Source organism: Papilio machaon, chromosome 8, assembly GCF_912999745.1.
Source record: "Papilio machaon chromosome 8, ilPapMach1.1, whole genome shotgun sequence".
In the NCBI taxonomy this organism is placed as follows: Eukaryota; Metazoa; Arthropoda; class Insecta; order Lepidoptera; family Papilionidae; genus Papilio; species Papilio machaon.
The window spans coordinates 7,986,813-8,005,429 of NC_059993.1; the positions used below are offsets into that span (position 1 = coordinate 7,986,813).

The following is an 18,617-nucleotide window of genomic DNA, read 5'->3' on the forward strand; positions in this document are numbered from 1 at the left end:
CTTCTTTGTATCCGCATCAAGCGAATTTTTATCATATTAATGATAAAGGCGGTTAATTATTTGATAGATATTTTATCAGATATAGAAATCCTGTATTATGACTATCAGAGTTAAAATCTACAAAGAATTTAGTTCATTTTATTCCATTGTGTATAAAGGACATTTCAAATATCAGGTGAGTTGGCTCATTGCTTTATGATTCTAATAAATTTGCGCGATGAGAGAGACCAAGCAGCGTAAATGTTTAATATTTTACAAAAATTAACGTTACTGGTTCAGAAGCTTAGGTTAAAGGGTTAAGGGTACGGACATACACAGTCGTTGGTTTGACTTCAGCTATTCAACTACTGGCCGTATCCATATCCTAGTTCAAAAACTAAAAACAAGTGAGAAACAAGAAATATTAACCAAATTTTCAGACAATCTCTAATTTTTTTTATTTTTTTTATCTATTTTTAAGTATTGTTGTATTTCAGAAATGTCCAAATTAATAGCTCTGAGCTTAATGCTCATAGCATTAGTTGCTGGTGATCACCCGGCATCAATATTTAGAGATTTCGAGGAGCTGGTGCTTCCTGATGACGCAGTAACAAGAAGTAATGAACAGTACAGGCTGCCACAGAACGTTCTACCCCTCGATTACGATATATACATAGATTTATACTTCGCTGAACGGACAGACAGACCTTTCAGTTATGATGGAAAGGAATATATCATTTTGCAGGTAATAGCAGTTTTTTTTGTTGCATTGAAGTATTAACAATTTGTCAGTTATATCAAAAATATTAACTAAGTATCACTGTGAATCAATGAATACTAGACTAACGAGCATCTTTAAAATGTACCTTTCCGTGCAAATAAAAGCGCATCATCGTGAAATTTTTATTATGTAATACTAGTATCTAGTATTACGAAAATAGTGTCTTTGTTTTTTTTTTTAGAAAATGAGAGAGTTAACAATATGCTTCTATACAAATATTTGAACAGTGGAAACCCAGTTAGAGCAGAAGTCTCAGTCAACTTTCTTTTCTTTCTTTCTTTTCAACTTATACTTTTTTTTCGTGGGAAATGCCTATCGCATACTTATCTGTCTGGGGAAGACAGACAAGTTATGTCGGGTCTGCACCGACTAAAAACCCCCGGGGGCCATCAACAGCGATAGCGGGGGGATATGGGATCTCCATACGGAACGCAACCGCAGCCCCTCCTCGCTTTGCACGACAAGCCCAACTTCTTACATATTCACGCGCATTTCAACTAATCCTATGTTATTATACACGGGTTGCAGCCATTTTAGATTTATGTTATGGCGAATTTTGGTATTTTATAATTTTATTTGAGTAATCAATAATTTAATCAAGTCGAATTTCATTATAAGACCGTTGAGAATTAATTTGATTAGATAAATAAATGTTTATTTTACAACATAGATTAAGGTTAGAAAAGTTTACACCACGAAATTTTTATAACGCGTAGTTCAACTTACGACATTCCTTAATAATTAATATACAAGATATATGTGTATATTATATCCCTTCATATTGTATCCTCCCAAGTAGGGTTGGCGACAGGCAGGCGGCTGGCCGTAAAAAATTAAGCCAAAACTTTAAGGTTTGTAAAACCTTGTGTGCCGACCCTACGTAAGTGGAAAAAGGCCTGGGAGATGATGATGATGATGATGAGTATATTATATATGATATGTTTAATTGTTGCAATAATTTACTATGGGAGCAATTGTTTATCATGATGATTGATAAGATATATTTATTTATTTTCAAGATCATAACCTGATATTAAGTATTATGAATACTTTTTTCAAAATTACTTTTGCTACTAAAATATCTATCAAGAATCTGATTTATAATACTCGTAGTACGGTCGGCAAATTATGAATGTAAAAAGTAAACAGTGGTAGACGCAACAACAACATAAGTTGCACGAATTGGCCTCGCTCAGTGAAATACCACGACCACACAGAAGACAGACGTGAAGTGGAAGTAATTCCGCGTACAGTCTGATGAGTGTGGTGCCGGAGGCCTGATTTTAGTCCTCTTTCCCTTCCCACCCTTTTCTTATAAGGAAAGGATGGGAAGGGGAGGTGGATTTGATGGCGGAGATGCATAGGAAGGTTAAATATTCTCTTTTTGTGCGTCACGTCCTTCGTCGGTTGAGGTTAGGCAACGCATCTGCAATTGCGAATGTCTATAAGCAGCGGTCGCTTCGCCATTACGGCGAATTCAAGTGGCCGCTTGCTCGTTTGCCAAAAAAAAATTGTGTGGTAAAACTAGTAGAAATATGAAAAGGTTAATTACTGTTTATTTAGAGCTTAATTTGTTTATAAAAAAAATGTTTTAATAAAATTATATTACTCTTTCAGGCGATAGAGCAAAATGTAACCCAAATCGTTCTCCATTCAAATGTGGATTCAATAAATGCAGTCAGTGTTCTAACATCTTCTGGATCGCCTGTACCATTGAATCCATTACAACCAATCACACTTGAGCCGGAGTATCATTTCTTGAAGATTAATCTGGCGCAGGCTTTGGCAGTGTACACAAATTATACACTTATCATAGATTATTCAAGTACTATGAACGAAGGACCAATGAAACGTGGTATCTGGAGGGGATGGTATATTGATGAGAACGGTAATGAAAGGTGAGATTGAAATTAATTTCCATGTACATTGGTGGGAAGAAACATAAGAATTTTCTAATAGTACTTCAATGTTCCTATTAAGGCTACTGTAAACAGAAGATTTTGTAAAGTAATTGTAAAATAAAATAACATGACTAGTACAGTAACTTATATTTGAGATAAGATATTTTTCATATTTATTACCGGTACATTTCTTCTCATACAAATTTAAAATGACAGTTCAAGGTTTTATATATTCTAGGATCTACGCCACAACTCACTTCCAGCCATATAACGCCAGACAAGCGTTCCCTTGCTGGGACGAGCCTCTCTTCAAAGCGGTGTTCAAACTCCACCTGTCAAAACCAACAAGCTATTCGAGAACTTTCTCGAACACTCGTATCCAATCTACTGACGGGTAAGAATTGAATTCGTATATCAATGTAAAGGTAGTATAATGAATATTGATAACAAAATAAATGTAAATACGTACAAAAAATAAAAGGACATGATACAGTGAATAGAAGGACAGGTAAAAATGTACTCTAGTCCTGAAATTCAGAAAGGGAAACACTAATATCTAACAATCAAAATTTTATCCACAGTCTAGGAAGCCGCGCCCGTGACAACTTCTACGCCACCCCAGTAATGTCTTCCTACCTGGTAACTTTCCTTATCAGCGAGTCTTTTACTATAATCGCCCAGGATACCTCCTTCAATCCTCCTATCAGAATTATAGGTAGATCCAACACGGTCGGTTTGGGGGACATGGTATTAAACATGACCGTTCAAATGACTAAATACTTCGATGAATACTTCGGTATCCCGTATTCTGATTTACATCCTTACCTGTACAACGATCATATTTCTTCACCTGATTGGGCGTCTGCCGGTACTGAAAACTGGGGCATGGTTAGTTACAGGTTAGTGTATGTTTTTATAAGATTATTTAACAGTTATTACTCAGCATGATTGATTGATATACAAACATAGAAGATACTTTGCTTGGCCAGACCTTGAAAAGATTCAAATTTCTTGTGTAAATGCAGAATTAATGCACTAATTGGGTCTCGTAATCTAGAAAAAAAAAATTAAATTATAATTACTGTCTACGCTTGCTTTATTCTTTGATATCGTGTACAGAGTAAGTTTGTATAGATTACTATTTCCTTCGTTTTCAGAGAGTTATATATGGTGCTAGACCCGCGAGAGACGTTAATGTCGGTGGAGCACTACGCGGCGACGCTGATCTCGCACGAGCTGGCACACAAGTGGTTCGGCAACCTTATCACCTGCTACTGGTGGAGCAACACCTGGATCAATGAAGGTTTCGCCAGCTACTTCGGTTATATAGCCACGTATGAGGTAATAAGGATTATTAATTGTGTCGCTCACCTTTTATTTCGTGGAACGAGGTTTTAAAGAGTTTATAAATCACTTTAAACTTTATAGATTTTATAATTCTTGGATGCAATTCCCGTGTTAATTGCAAAACATAATCACACATTTTCAGATGTTCCCGCAATATGAGCACCATGAGCATTTTAACTCGCGATACCTGCAGACCTCACTGTCCTTCGATTCTGGAGTTTCCACTGTACCAATGAACCATCCGGTTAACACGCCAGCTCAAGTAACCGGTCACTTTGGCACAATCAGTTATTCGAAAGGTGCAGCTGTTCTCAGGATGACGGCCAATATGATCACTCCTGCGACATTCAGAAAAGCTTGTCAATACTTTTTGCGTAACAAGTATGTAAATATCCAATTAAAAATATTAATTAAAAAAATTAGACATTATTATTATGTTTTCGTCAAAACACACGAGCAGCGCACCAAGATTTGTTCTCCAGTTCGATCATTACAATTTCATACGTCACTCTCATCTTAATGACGTCACCATTCACGCAATCCATTCATCTTTTTTTAGCCCCACCCATACCAACTTAATTGTCATTTTATTTTATTTATTTCCAGTGCATACAAGGCGACTGATCAGTTCGATCTATACGCCGCTTTCGCACGAGCTGTAGAAGAAGACGGAACTCTAAGAGAGTACCAAAACTTCAATTTCACCGAGTACTACCGTGTCTGGGTCAATGAACCAGGCTACCCCTTGCTGACGGTTAACATTAATCATGGAACTGGTGAAATGGCTCTTAGCCAAGTAAGTTACTATAACTGTACTGCATTATATCCTTTCATTTTATGATTATACTGCAATTATTACTCTTACCGCCCCCCTTGAGACCTGCGGCGCCCACAAGGGGGCGTTATCTCCCACTTTGGGAAAGACTGCTCTAAAAGTTAATAGTCAACGTACTTTGTAATGAGCATTATTTTTTGATTTTGCACATATAGTTCCTTTTTCTGTTTGATTAACATGGGTTTCGGAGACCGTAAATCTGTAAAAAAAATTGTCATCCCCCTGTATTTATATCTATATTATCTTTGACAAAATAGAGCTAACATTATATTTGAAACGGAGATTTTGGTCTCAAAAAGCCACAGTAACTCATTTTATATCTTTGCGCATGTAAAATTTTGAATGAATGGCTGATGCTCTATTTTCTAGTTATGAGTTATTTTTTTAATATTAATAAATCATTAAATATCTGCTTTCTATTTACCTTTTTTACTTTTGACTAAATATAATATGCCTGGTTTTTGTTGTTACTCAGGAAAGGTATCTAAGTACATCGACAAGCAGCGGTCCAGTCTATCCTATACCAATTTCTTACTCAACTAACTCGAATCGCAGCTTTAATAACCTGAAACCTATTTACATGATGTCCTCTGAACGAGCCGTTCTTACTAAATCAGCGGTGGAAGAATGGGTTATATTTAATAACTTACAACATGGTGAGTAAAATCAATATTTCCTATTTAATTTAATTTTTGATATAGTTTGATAAAGATTTTATTTTCCAGGTCATTACAGAGTGACTTACGATGATAAGTCCTGGAATTTAATTGCTGACGCCTTGGTTAATGATCCTGACTCTATACATTACTTAAACAGAGCACAGGTATTTAATATATGAACAAATTATAAAATTCACCTTAACATTATTGAAATGACTGTTATTTGTTATGTGACATCATTATATTGCTTTGAAACCTAATTTTTATGAATGTTTTCAGGTAGTCGATGATGTGTTTGCTTTAATGCGTTCCGAAAGAATGACTTTTAACTTCGGTTTTAATATATTGAGATTCCTTCGAAATGAAGCTAACTACCACGTCTGGAACCCGGCTATCAGCGGATTCACTTGGCTTCGTAATAGACTGCGCCATTTGCCTGAACAGCAGGCCAAATTTGATGTAAGTTAATCTTTCAAATTAACATGAACCGAGTTTAAATTACTCTTTAACGAACCCACAAGTTATTTTGTTCAATTTTTTTATCATAAAAGTATTTCTGGCCAGTTCAGTTCAAACAGCAAGAAACAGACTCGATCTTAAGACATAATAATAAAACGTATAATCTATACAATGATTTCAATTAATTTCTTACTTCTTTCACGAAATAATAATTTGTTTGTAGGAGTTCGTTCTTAGTCAAATGGAGCACGTGATTGAGACTGTAGGTTTCGACGCTGGTAACGAAAGTCCCACTACGAGTCTCACTCGTCAAGAAGTCCTCCATTTTGCCTGCACACTGGGACACGAGAAGTGTGTGAAAGAATCACGAGATAGATTTATCTCGCTCAAGAATGGCAACTGGTTAGTTTTTATGAAATAATTTAAGAACATGATTAATATACTATCAAATTACGTCAACATTTGAATGAGTACTATACTAACTCCTTAGGCTATCTTGGTTTCTGTTTGAAAATTTAAGTAAATGCAATTCTTAGAAGTTAAGTAACTTTTCGGATGTGCAGGAACAAGGTAAAGCCGCATTTCCACGGTTCGTAATTTGGAAACGAACCGACTTTTAATCCTCTCCGAGAAATCGTACGTAAACTCAAGAACTTTTCAGGGTAGATGCAAGAATCCGTCGTAATGTGTACGTGACTGGTATCAGAGAGGGTGATCAGAGCGACTTCGAGTTCTTGCTCGCACGGATGAGGCAATCCAACTTCGCGAACGACCAGCTCGAGATGCTACGAGCGCTAGGTGCGGCGCGCAGCCCTGAACTTATTACACGGTTAGTATTTTAGTAAATAAAGTCTCTGCGTTTTTACATATACTCGTATGTTTGTATAGCAGGGCATACAATGCGTCTTTTATAACTTTAAGATATATTATGGGAGCTAAAACTATGCTGCAATTCGAATTATAGTTTACCTTTAAGATATTTCTTTAAGATCTGCAACATTCTCCATGACTTTTTTGAATGAAACCATACATATTATTACAGTTATCTTCAACTAACACTGACGAAGGCAGTTCGCTCCCACGACAAGGCAAACTCCTTCAACTACGCTCTTCTGGGCAATCAGGGTAACGCCTATCACGTGCTGCAGTTTGTCAAAGACAATATCGATGCTATGAGAGTAGCGTAAGTATACAAATGTAATTGAACCATAATGCAGATGTTAGTTTATTGTTAATCGAAATGATTTACGTCTTAATCACTAAAGCTGTCATAAATTCACAAAAACATGATAATTGTGATTTTTGTTTTCGATTATTTATAGGTAATTTCAAAAGTTATTCTTTTGTTTCACGATAACTCTTGGTAACTGTTAATTAACTCTTTCGGTTTAAATATAATAGTGAAAATTTAATTTAAAAAGAATTTTGTAATACTTTTAGGTACATTGAAGACGCTCCTCCAACTCCAGTACACACATGTATGGTCAATCTTGCCTCATATTTGGATAATGCTGGATTAGATGAGGTTAGTGCAACATTTTGAAAAAATAATTTAAACCATTTTAATTCAGACATCGTTGGACATGACACATAAGTATTTTCTTATAGAGCATATGTAGTAATTTTTTATTTTATGTTTCAATTCATTAAGTTCGCCTCATATTAGTAGGTTTAACTGCCTCACTGCAGTCTTTAGGGATACAATTTCTTAGTGCAGTTTTCGCATACTATATCTGAAATTAGAAAGACCGCTTAACGAATTTATGTACGTCAATAACTCGATCTCAGAGTTCACCTTTGAGTACTTAAGTTTTGTTTTTACTTCCAGTATGAAGCGTGGCTTCGCAGTACTCAGTCCGGGTCCCTCCAGTACCAAAGGACTCTCTCTGCAATAATATCAGCGAGAAACAACATTATTTGGGGCAATAATAACGTTGAAGCTATACTGGAAGCAGCTAGAGGTGGTGCTGTACATTTAGTGTTATCTACTGTATTGTTGGTCACTACAGTAATGATTACTATGTTCATTTGAATTACATAATGTAACTTTTATTTGAATAATAAAATGACTGAATTTGTTTTATTTGCTTTATTTATATAAATATGAATCCTTTTTTTTTTGGTATCGGGGGGAAATCTTCGAAAGATACCCTGCCTTCTGGGGGGAAGACAGGGTTATGTGGGATTTGACCCACTAAAACCCCCTCGGTGGCCAGCCTCGAGTGCAATCAGAGAAGGTTCCGGGATCTCCGAAGAACGCAATCGGACGGAATCATAAACATGAATCCTAGCGTGACTTTTAATATTGAATTTTATAATTATGTTCATTAATATACTCATCAAGTTGTAAAACGGTGATATAAGAAGTATTACGCGAAGAGTCTGTGTGGATATTTGGATGTAGATAAAGCGAGAGATTTGTCCCATGGTTCAGCTAAATAGAAGGCTATAATAATACTCATATAATAAAGCGAATATGTGCTAAAATTTTATAAAAAATTACAAATGAGAATGTTTAGTATTTGGATGGATGAATGGATGGATATTTATTTGAAGGTATCTCCGGAACTGCTAAACAGAACGCTGAAATTTGGTATAGATTTAGAACAAAGTCTGAAAGAACACATAGCTTACTAATTAATTTTTTTCCTTAAGAGTCGCGTGCGACAGTTAGTCTTAAATAATTTATACATGATTTTTGTTTGCGAAATCGGAATCATAATATAAATCTTAATCTTATTGCAATAAAAAGCAATATGAGATTTGTAAGATATTTTATCTTGAGTGGTCACTATCGTTTTTTTCCTGTAAAGAAAGAACAAAAGATCTTTTTTCTAAAAGGTGAATAATGTTTTCAACAAACAGGTAGTTATGATCGTAGTATTTTTTTTACATATTTTCTATCTATCTAATCCTAAATTTTGTTCATGAATGTTGAACAAAATTTAGGTATAATATAGTATAGTATAATAATTTTGTGATAATTTAATCTACTAATCTTTCATTTTGATATAGAAATTTATCGTATGCATTAGGAAAAAGCTAAAAAAATTTAAGTCGATTTTGTTCCCGTATGCATTCCTAAATCAGTGAACAAATTGTGATGAAATGTAGAGTGTAATAAGAATACAGAAAAAATGTCTTAAAACAAAAAAAAACAACATGTCCGTTGTACTAAATGGGAGTGCTATTGTGTGGCGATTTAGTTACATGCACTGCAAATCCCATGTTTAGATGTTAATCATTTAAAAATTGTTACTTTAAATTATTTCGCTTAACTAATAAAGTTTTTTAATATTTAAATGGAGAGATAAACAGATTCACTGATGTTTAGCTCTTTATACAGTTAACATAGTTCTTAAATTAAGCCGTTAGTTAACTACTTATTATATAGTTAACTACTCTTTATTTACTTAGTTAACTAATGAATTTTAAATTCATTCAACATTAAAGATAATAATTAAGTGTAATTCAAATAAAATATAAATTGTTTAACATATTTTGAATGGAAAAAATGTTTAATTTTATCACAATTATCACTTTTTTTACATAGAATTTTAAACCAAGTATAACCGATTTTACAGAAGTGATAAAACAATGTACTAATACGTCCTTTAAATATTTATCATATCTTATCGTTATCAACGTATTAAAGAAATATCAAATAATCCACATAATTTAGACAAGTCATTAATTATTTATTCGTGATAAAATGTGATATTTTTATTGATATGTTCATTTGACGAGGCCGTCAAAATGGACAGGTATGTTTTATTAACATCTTCAATATTATTAAATAATTAAAATTAAATTTAAAGATTAAACTTTATGGATTTAAATTAAAATAATATAATAGTCACATGGATATATTGTAATGTTTATTTAATCCTAATTTTCTTCACAATTAGTAGCCATTTTGATATAGCTTTTCTGTCCGTAATCGTCGCTGCACGCTAAAAAATATTAATACTTTAAGATTTAATATAACTCATAATTTATAATGTCACTATCTTAAACTATTTTAAAGGCCGGTAACGCAACCGCGAGTCTTTTGTGGTTGCGGGTGGACATCGAACCAAATAATTTTATATAATCCGATGCTCGTCTGTCCCCGTCTTCTAAACACTTCTTTGTTGGCTTTAAAAAAATTGAGTTAGGATATTTGGATAGTCTAGGTTTTCAGTATGTTAAACTGAAGTTATAATTACTGTATAAATTTACAGTCGTAAGAAAATAGACAGCACTTAGGGTTAAGCAGTTATTGATTTCTTTAAAAAGGTGATAAGAGCAAAACATATCCGTAAATTGTAATGTAGGCTTGATTTTATCTCTTTCAATTTTGCTAATCAATCTTTTAAATTTTCAGAATAATGTCACTAATAATAAAACTGACAATATTGTCAGTTTTGTCGACCGTCGTCAAAACTGATTTTCCATTGGATTTCGATGTTCCCGACGTGGAAATTGAACGCAGCGATTCTGAGACCATGTTTAGATTACCGGAAGATCTAGACCCTATACATTATGATGCAGAAATAACTCCATACTTTGAAGCGACTTCTAACAGAGAAGCTTTTACCTTTGATGGTTTAGTTACGATTTATCTTAGAGTAAGTATTTAATAAATATAAGTTATCCTAATTTTTATTATGTATAAGTTAATGCAATTGTTTATAAACTTAGTTATGTTTTATGATTTAGTTTGACTTCTTTCATCATAGCCTCGTATCCAGTTTCTTGATTTAAGTTTATTTCAAAGTGTTTTGATCTTGCAGGCTATGAAGAGCGGCATCAACTCTCTTATTGTACAGGAAAATGTACGAGAAATTCTTCACATTACAGTCACAGATGAGGCAAATTTACCGATACTTCTTAATTTAACGAATCCTTTCGAACGACTTCGACAGTTTCACTTTTTAAGAATCAACTTAAGAGATGGTGTCACGTTAGAGAATAATCGTGTATACAAATTGACTATAGGATATTTAGGTAATATAAACGAAACACCTTTATCCAGAGGCGTATTTAGAGGAAGTTATAAAGGAAGTGATGGAAGACTTCAGTAAGCAAACAATTTCCTACTTATAATAGTACAAAATGGTAGTATAATAAAACGATGGTTTTTCTTAATCCATATTGCTCTTATTTTAGCTGGTATGCAGCGACTCATTTACAGCCAACTAATTCAAGACAGGTCTTCCCCAGCTTCGATGAGCCCGGATTTAAGTCAACCTTCAATATTACTATCTATCGGCCTATTCATTTCACCGAAAGTTATTCTAATATGAGAATCGCTGAAAGTACTGTGTAAGTTTTACAATTTAATGTAAGCTTTAAAATTCTAAACAGTTCCAATGCATTATACTGTATTTGTTACGAATGATCATGTTTTTAGGCGATGCAACTTTTGGTTTTAGGTTACCTTGTTTTTGTTCAGTTTTAATAAAAAATCCCAGTTATCGAAGAAAAATCTTTGCGAAAATATTTTTTTTATATTATATCCTCTTATAGCGTCGGTGACAGAGTAAAGGAAGTGTTCCATCAAACACCAAGAATGTCTGCGTACCTGGTTACATTCCATATAAGCGAAGAATTTACCGTCATAGCTGACAATAATGATGCTGCGAGACCGTACCGTATTCTTGCGCGACCCAATGCTCGCGGACAAGGGGAATATGCTCTTGAAGTTGGACCACCACTAACACGTTGGTTCGAGGAGTACTTTGGTATCGATTATTATACTATGGGACCAGATATGAAAAATGACCAAATTGCTGTACCTGATTGGGCATCTGGAGCTACAGAAAATTGGGGTTTCGTTTCTTATAGGTGAGACGTTACTTTATTATAAGTATTAACTTTAGTTTTCTTATTTAATTTGTCTATGCCCAAAACCTTGGAAATAGATTTTCAAATTTTAACATTGTGTTTCTTATTCTACAGAGAACTGCGCCTGCTGTACGAGGAAGGCGAGACTAATGCATTGGACATGAAAAGCATAGCAACAATCACGGCTCATGAATTAGCCCACAAATGGTTTGGTAACCTCGTCACTTGCCGGTGGTGGGACAACGTTTGGATTAACGAAGGCTTTGCCAGTTACTTTGAATACTTTGCCATGGATGGGGTAAGTATGATTACTATACCACTTTTTCAGGTGATTAAAAAGAATTTATTCATTTAAATATTTGACCAGGTTGATCCTTCTATGGAGTTGGAAGCACAATTCAACGTATTCTACTTACAAAGCGCGTTGTCCGCCGACCAGTCAGCTTCCACTAGAGCTCTGCAACACACAGTGAATACTCCAGCTCAAGTGACCGGCCATTTCTCCGGTATAAGCTACAGCAAGGGTGCCTCTCTTCTGCTCATGTTGAAACACTTTGTTACTGAGAACACTTTCAGGAAAGCGTTGAATTACTTTTTGGTCGATAGGTAAATTTTGATTCTTCTATTTTTTTCAAGAAATTTCATGTGTCTAGCTCTCTTAACCCGTTAAGTTTTATTCCATAATTTAATTAGATTGTTTCATAATTATTTTTACTATTAGTCGCCCATTGGTCGTAATGCGACCATAATTCGTAATGAGAAATTTCATTTAGGTTAAAGGCACTTCTTCTCCACCATATCTTGACCTGTGTCTTTCACGTTCATCCTTACATTTTCCTAAAAAGGTGTAGAAAATTTTCGCCATTTAGAATGTTAAACAGGATGGAGTTACTTTATCTTTTCGAAGGCTTTTCTTTTGATTATGTTTCATTTATTTCTTTCGACCTCAGGTCTTACGAACATGCTTTTCCGTTCCACCTATATGAAAGCTTTGCAAAAGCTGTGGCCGAAGATTCTACTGTGGACAGAAGCATCAATATGACTGAGTTCATCACATACTGGGTGGAGGAACGTGGGTACCCCGTCCTGAACGTCAATGTTAATATGAATACTGGCTTGATTGAACTCACTCAGGTGTGTACATAGCTTACGTTATAACAAACTAGCTTTTACCCGCGACTCCGTCCGCGCAGTATAAAAAATAGAAAACGGGGTAAAAATTATCCTATGTCCTATTCCTGGTTCTAAGCTACCTGCTCACCAATTTTCAGTCAAATCGATTCAGCCGTTCTTGAGTTATAAATGGTGTAACTAACATAACTTTCTTTTATATATATAGATAGATATAGATAGATGTAGAAAAGTGGCAAATCATTCACTAATGGTTTTAATTATTATTCAATAAGCTGATTTTGCATTTCTAGGAGAGATTCTTCATCAGTGCCTCAGCGCAGACCACAGACCAAGCGTGGCATCTTCCACTCACTTATACAACTGGCAGCAACCCAGACTGGAACAATCTTAAAGCCAGTGAAGTTATGACTAGCAAGACCCATCGTATACAAAAGGAGGCCAGACACGAATGGGTCATTTTTAATCTACAACAAAAAGGTAAGAATGGAATAAGGTAAATGAAGAGTTAAAAAATGACGTTGATAATTTTTTTTTAATACAATATCATCGTCATCATTATAATCAGCCATTTTATTTTAATTTTTATATAGGTTTTTTCTTAATCAACTGTTCTTGCGTGACATAATTTGCTTGACTTTGTTTGTAGGTATATATCGAGTGAACTATGATACCCATAATTGGGAAATGATAGCCAGTGCTCTTAAACAAAACCGGGAAAGCATACACTACTTGAACAGAGCACAGGTAAAAACATAATTATTATTTTTGTCTTTCGTACAGCCTGGATTAAATATTGAAATGTATAATCATTTTATTTTTATAGATTGTTGACGACGTTTTCGCTCTGATGAGATCAGAAAGAATAACATTCAACCTTGGATTCCAAATCTTAGAATTCTTGAAGAACGAGACCAACTTCTTCGTGTGGTATCCCGCTATCAGTGGTTTTACTTGGTTGAGGAATAGGTTCTTGCATTTGCCCGATACGCTCGCGGAATTTGACGTAAGTAATGTTTTTTATAAAATACTCCAACCTAATAGGCTGTACAAAATTACTTCGTTAAATAAAAAACACAGTTATTAAATTACAATAAATTATAAAGTTTACAGGAACAACAGTAATTTATATACTGTAACTACTACTGAAACACCTATAAATAATCATCTCTCTCATTCTATATCAAGTAAACTAAGGCAATAATATGTTTTCCATAGAAGTTAGTAGTAGTAGTTAGTAGCTAGTTAGTAGAAGTAGTTTTGATAATAGAAACTTACAAATAAAACGGTATAGAAATAACCAGAGCTGGGCATTAACTCGTTAATCCGTTAATCGTTAATTAACGAAGTTAACATTTTGCTTAACGGATTAACTTTTAAGTTAACTTCAAAAAGTGTTAACGCTTTTGTTAACTTCCGTTAAACACAACTTCCGTTAATAAAAGTCCGTTAATCGTTAAATTAAAAACTTGGAGTCGTGTTGTCATTTTGTTTAAATTACGCACCACACCACGCTCGTAAGTTCAGCTATGTTGGGCGACTGTCGACGACTCGAATGGTGAACGAACGAATTGATAATTGATATATGTGAAGTTCGCGTGCAAATGTGATGCATCAGAGCGTCCGGGAAAGAGGTGACTAACAGGACAAAATCAAAAGAAGGTTCGAAATAGTATATTTCATTACGAGTACATAAAAGCATGAGTATGTTATAGCCCACATTCCGAACGCTCGTCGTCCCTGCAATATGCCACTTTTTGAGCAACTGTATTAAAACACTTTTTTTACTCGTGCTTTTTCTTTAGCTTTTCCAAACTCGTGCGTTCTCTTTCCCGACTGTCAAAATAATGTCTGTTAAAAAGAAAAACCAACCACGAAGTTTTTACAAAAAAAAAAAAATCATTGAAGTTTTTATAATTCATGCAAATATTTCTAAAAAGAAGCTCCTAATTTGTTACAATATCAAATTTAATGTTTTGATTCAATGAATTGAGTGTGTGAAAATTTTTTTTTTCTTTGAAAAATGGAAAGATCATCTATAAGTTTTATAGCAAAACAATTTTTATTTTTTTTATTTTTTGCAATAATTAATAAGTTATATCAAAATCAAAATTAATTTTTGAATCCAGTACCGAAGACGCGCCGAGAACCCCCGAACAAATCTGAGCGCGTGTGACGTCATACTGTTTTTTTGTCAACTTGACAGCTGACGTATAATAGCTGTAAACGATGCATTTGGGGATGTTCCGACATGCACTGCGAGCACTGCACAATGCTATCACTGTAGAAAAATTCGTTCCGTTATGGACTGCCAGTATACTGCCGCAGTACCCTAGGGAAATATATGAGGTCATAAATCGCCGCCATATTCTACTATGAGCACTGGCGTTTTCGAGGTAAGGTACTCGCAGTACCTTGATCACGTGATCAGTCAAAACCACTCGAGTGCCTAACGTCTTATAAACAAAGCTACTAAAATTTTAAAGTTCTGTAATTAGTTTGGATTGATAAATAAAACAATAAAGAAATGGAAGAATTGCAAAAATTAACCTTATTAGACTGTGTTGATAATGAAAAACATATTCTTTTTTATGAAAAAGTACTTACTTTTATTATAATATAAATTCAATTTACAATTAATATTAATTAAAATATTTTTAATTTGACAGTACTCCAAAACAGTTTTTAAATGTACTAGAAAACTTGAATACACTCATTTGAACGCTGCGTCAAAAAATGCTGCTTAAAATATACGGGATTGCGTTCCGTTTTAAATCGTAACCAGTATAACTGGCTATAAAGGGACGGACGGCTTCACAGTATACTGAATTGACGTCACACTGTACAATGGTCGCAGTGCATATCGGAACATACCCATTATGAATTTGCTAAACATTATGACGTCACAAGTATTGTGGCTATCGTTCACATTCACGTGACTATATTTTAATTTTAAATCGCTTGTAATTAATTGAAAAAAAATTATTTTTCGTTTTTCACGTTACATATCGATAAAATTAATAATTAAGTTTTAAAATATATATAAAAAATAAATATTAATTTTTTTTCACACTCCCAATTAGGTTAGGTTTCATTTTATTTCATCTCATTAAATTTAATTTTCATTTCATATCTATAAAAATAATCTACTGAAAACTTTTCTGTTTGGGCATAGTTCCCTTTGCCTACCCAGAATGGGTGAAGAAAATCAAAAAAATCTCTGTTTGTATTCTTTTACGGTTGGCGCCATTTCCAAACATTTTAGTTAATTGAGTTTATTGTGTTTTTATTATTCTATTAAATTGCTTCATTTTTTCGCAATTGTATCAAAAATAGTTGTTTAGTACACGTGCGAAACTGTCATTACAACTTGTTCCAACTGTCAACTTGTAGACATTTGTCGGAACTCTTTGCAATGACAGGCTTTCCGCACTCGTAATGAAATATACTATAATGCATTCATACTTGTCTTTAATACTAATATGTTATAGAATATATAGTCAAATTAATATTTTAAACAAGTGTCGCCACATAAGTGTGAAATTAGTTGTTTTGGTATGGTTAACTGTTAACGATTAACTTTAACTTGCGTTAAATTTTCGACAATTTAACGCTTTAACGATTAACGAAGTTAATTTTTTAATTAACGAATTAACGATTAACGAAGTTAACTTTTCGATTAACTGTGCCCACCTGTGGAAATAACACACTATAAAGTCAGTCGTTGATATTAAGATCTCTTTAAATAATTACTTGAATCGGCTTTTAACAGAACCTCATACGTTTTACAGTCGATTCTACTTGGATACTTGAACGCTGTGGTCAATGAACTTGGGTATGACGTCAGACCTAGCGATTCGCATACAACCATTTTGAATAGATTCTACATATTATCTTTCGCTTGCAACATCGGTCATGAAGGATGCCTCAACAATGCTGTTGAGAAGTTTGCAGCTCTACGAACAAATGGTGTGAGGTACGCAATTAATTTTCAATTATAAATAATTAAACTAACAGCAATATATCCTCAAGAATTTGATGAAAAAAATGTGTCCAACTAAGTCAAGATTAAGACTTTTAATTACTAGTTTGTTTTATAAGGTAGAGCTCAACATTTAGATATTTAATACAAAATAAATTAGTGACTTTATATAGAATTTGATTGGCAACATTTCATGCAGTTTGAAAGTCCACATATTCTCATCTATTTGGTCAAGAAATAATAAATTACATATAACGGCTTCTAAGGTTTGGTCAATTTCCTTTTATGACTACGTTACTTCGACAGATTACCTTTTTACATTACTTCATGTGCAAATTATACTTCGTCACGCGATACTTTTGAATACATCAAAGAATCAACTCCTAACAATATTGTTTTATTTTAGTGTCAACCCCAATTTGAGAAGACACGTGTTCTGCGAGGGTCTTCGTGACGGCGGATACGAGGATTGGCGCTTCCTTTACCAGCGAAGACTGAACTCTAACAATATGGGCGATCAAGTCGCTATGCTGAGGGCTTTGGGATGTACCACCAACGAAAGAGCGATACAAGAGTAAGTAACGCAGTACGATATTAATGTTATCATTTAACTTCACAGCCGCACCAATGCGTACCTTGAAGCAATGTCAAGTCTATAAATAATATAGGTATAACTTGCTGAATTGCAGACAGATAGAAGTAGGTTTCAGAATGCTTTAGTGCGTTGAAAAATTTTGTTTTTATTTTATTGTATCGAATTTTTCAGATTCCTACAAATGGTACTCAGCGATGACGTTAAGGCACAAGACAGAGTGAATGCACTAACATTCCTGTACATGGGAGATCGCAACAACGCCAAAATAGCTCTCCAGTTTGTAAAGCAAAGGGTTGATGATATCAGACGAGCGTAAGTACATAAATATATATTTTTATTTTCTATAGTTTTTTCCAGCAGTACCTAATGTATACAGAGGGCGTGCTAGAAAAAAATTGTAACCACGAAACATTTTGTAAACCTCTTTGTACTTTATATGATTTTAGCACTAATTGAGCGGAAACGCCTGTTATAATTAAGTAGCAGAAATTTTATACAGTACTAAAACTTTATAAAATAATCAGGCGCTAGAAGAATATTAAAAGGAGCTAATTAATTGCAATTGAAAAACGTTTCTAAGTTAAAACTTTTTTTTCACTTGCAGTGTTGTTCTGCCAGCTTGGTTCGACAATGTTCTTATCAACTTGGCAAGCTATTTGGACGAAGAAGGACTTCAAGACGTAAGTTAAACTTTAATACTTGTGTCGTACTAAATTCATAATCACAAAATCGTTCTCGATTGTTAGCGAAGCGAAAGATGATTTTACAAATTATTTTTGCTTATAGATGGAAACTTGGCTTAGAGCGAATCAGGCGACCATTCCTGAGTTCCAGACAGGATTGAACGCTATAACATCAGCTCGCACCAACATGCAATGGGGCACGGACAGAGCTAGTGCGATATTGAGAGCGGCTAGGGGCTCGGCCGCGATCGCTGTACCTACTATAATGCTGCTATTGACAACGTCGATCGCAATGATGCTTAGATAGATTGAAACCTGTCATTCATACTATTTAAATATTATAAAATTATTATCAATTTAGCTGTAAATAATTTATATTTAAGGATATTGTTTTGTATTGTAATCCACAAAAAAAGTAATAAACAATATGTTGTAA

The 18,617-nt window shown here is 34.1% G+C and overlaps 2 protein-coding genes across 2 annotated transcripts; both read left to right on the forward strand.

The window, feature by feature from the left end:
• Positions 1-80: 80 nt before the first annotated feature.
• LOC106720347 (membrane alanyl aminopeptidase) lies at positions 81-8,025 on the forward strand. Its single transcript, XM_014514997.2, has 16 exons — positions 81-175; positions 477-724; positions 2,378-2,658; positions 2,900-3,055; positions 3,243-3,560; positions 3,819-4,002; positions 4,151-4,389; positions 4,615-4,804; positions 5,319-5,499; positions 5,569-5,666; positions 5,782-5,961; positions 6,185-6,363; positions 6,623-6,790; positions 7,004-7,144; positions 7,402-7,486; positions 7,790-8,025. Exons 2-16 carry the CDS (start codon positions 479-481, stop codon positions 7,991-7,993), a joined length of 2,850 nt encoding a protein of 949 aa, XP_014370483.2. The 5' UTR covers positions 81-175; positions 477-478; the 3' UTR covers positions 7,994-8,025.
• Positions 8,026-9,644: 1,619 nt separating this feature from the next.
• LOC106720348 (membrane alanyl aminopeptidase) lies at positions 9,645-18,514 on the forward strand. Its single transcript, XM_045679112.1, has 16 exons — positions 9,645-9,725; positions 10,328-10,571; positions 10,737-11,023; positions 11,113-11,268; positions 11,473-11,790; positions 11,905-12,088; positions 12,158-12,396; positions 12,741-12,924; positions 13,215-13,401; positions 13,571-13,668; positions 13,748-13,927; positions 16,713-16,897; positions 17,310-17,477; positions 17,670-17,810; positions 18,103-18,178; positions 18,285-18,514. The coding sequence occupies exons 1-16, from the start codon at positions 9,718-9,720 to the stop codon at positions 18,486-18,488; spliced, it is 2,859 nt and encodes a 952-aa protein (XP_045535068.1). The 5' UTR covers positions 9,645-9,717; the 3' UTR covers positions 18,489-18,514.
• The last annotated feature ends 103 nt before the right edge of the window (positions 18,515-18,617 follow it).

What these genes read in the sequence shown, in the direction of transcription:
- LOC106720348 (XM_045679112.1), top strand. An exon ending in TTTTAATCTACAACAAAAAG is followed by an intron (nt 13,402 to 13,570) that starts GTAAGAATGGAA and finishes CTTTGTTTGTAG; the next exon opens with GTATATATCGAGTGAACTAT. An exon ending in AACGAAAGAGCGATACAAGA is followed by an intron (nt 17,478 to 17,669) that starts GTAAGTAACGCA and finishes CGAATTTTTCAG; the next exon opens with ATTCCTACAAATGGTACTCA.
- LOC106720347 (XM_014514997.2), top strand. Translation starts at nt 479, where the DNA reads ATGTCCAAATTAATAGCTCTGAGCTTAATGCTCATAGCATTAGTTGCT. An exon ending in GTGAAATGGCTCTTAGCCAA is followed by an intron (nt 4,805 to 5,318) that starts GTAAGTTACTAT and finishes GTTGTTACTCAG; the next exon opens with GAAAGGTATCTAAGTACATC. An exon ending in ATTACTTAAACAGAGCACAG is followed by an intron (nt 5,667 to 5,781) that starts GTATTTAATATA and finishes GAATGTTTTCAG; the next exon opens with GTAGTCGATGATGTGTTTGC.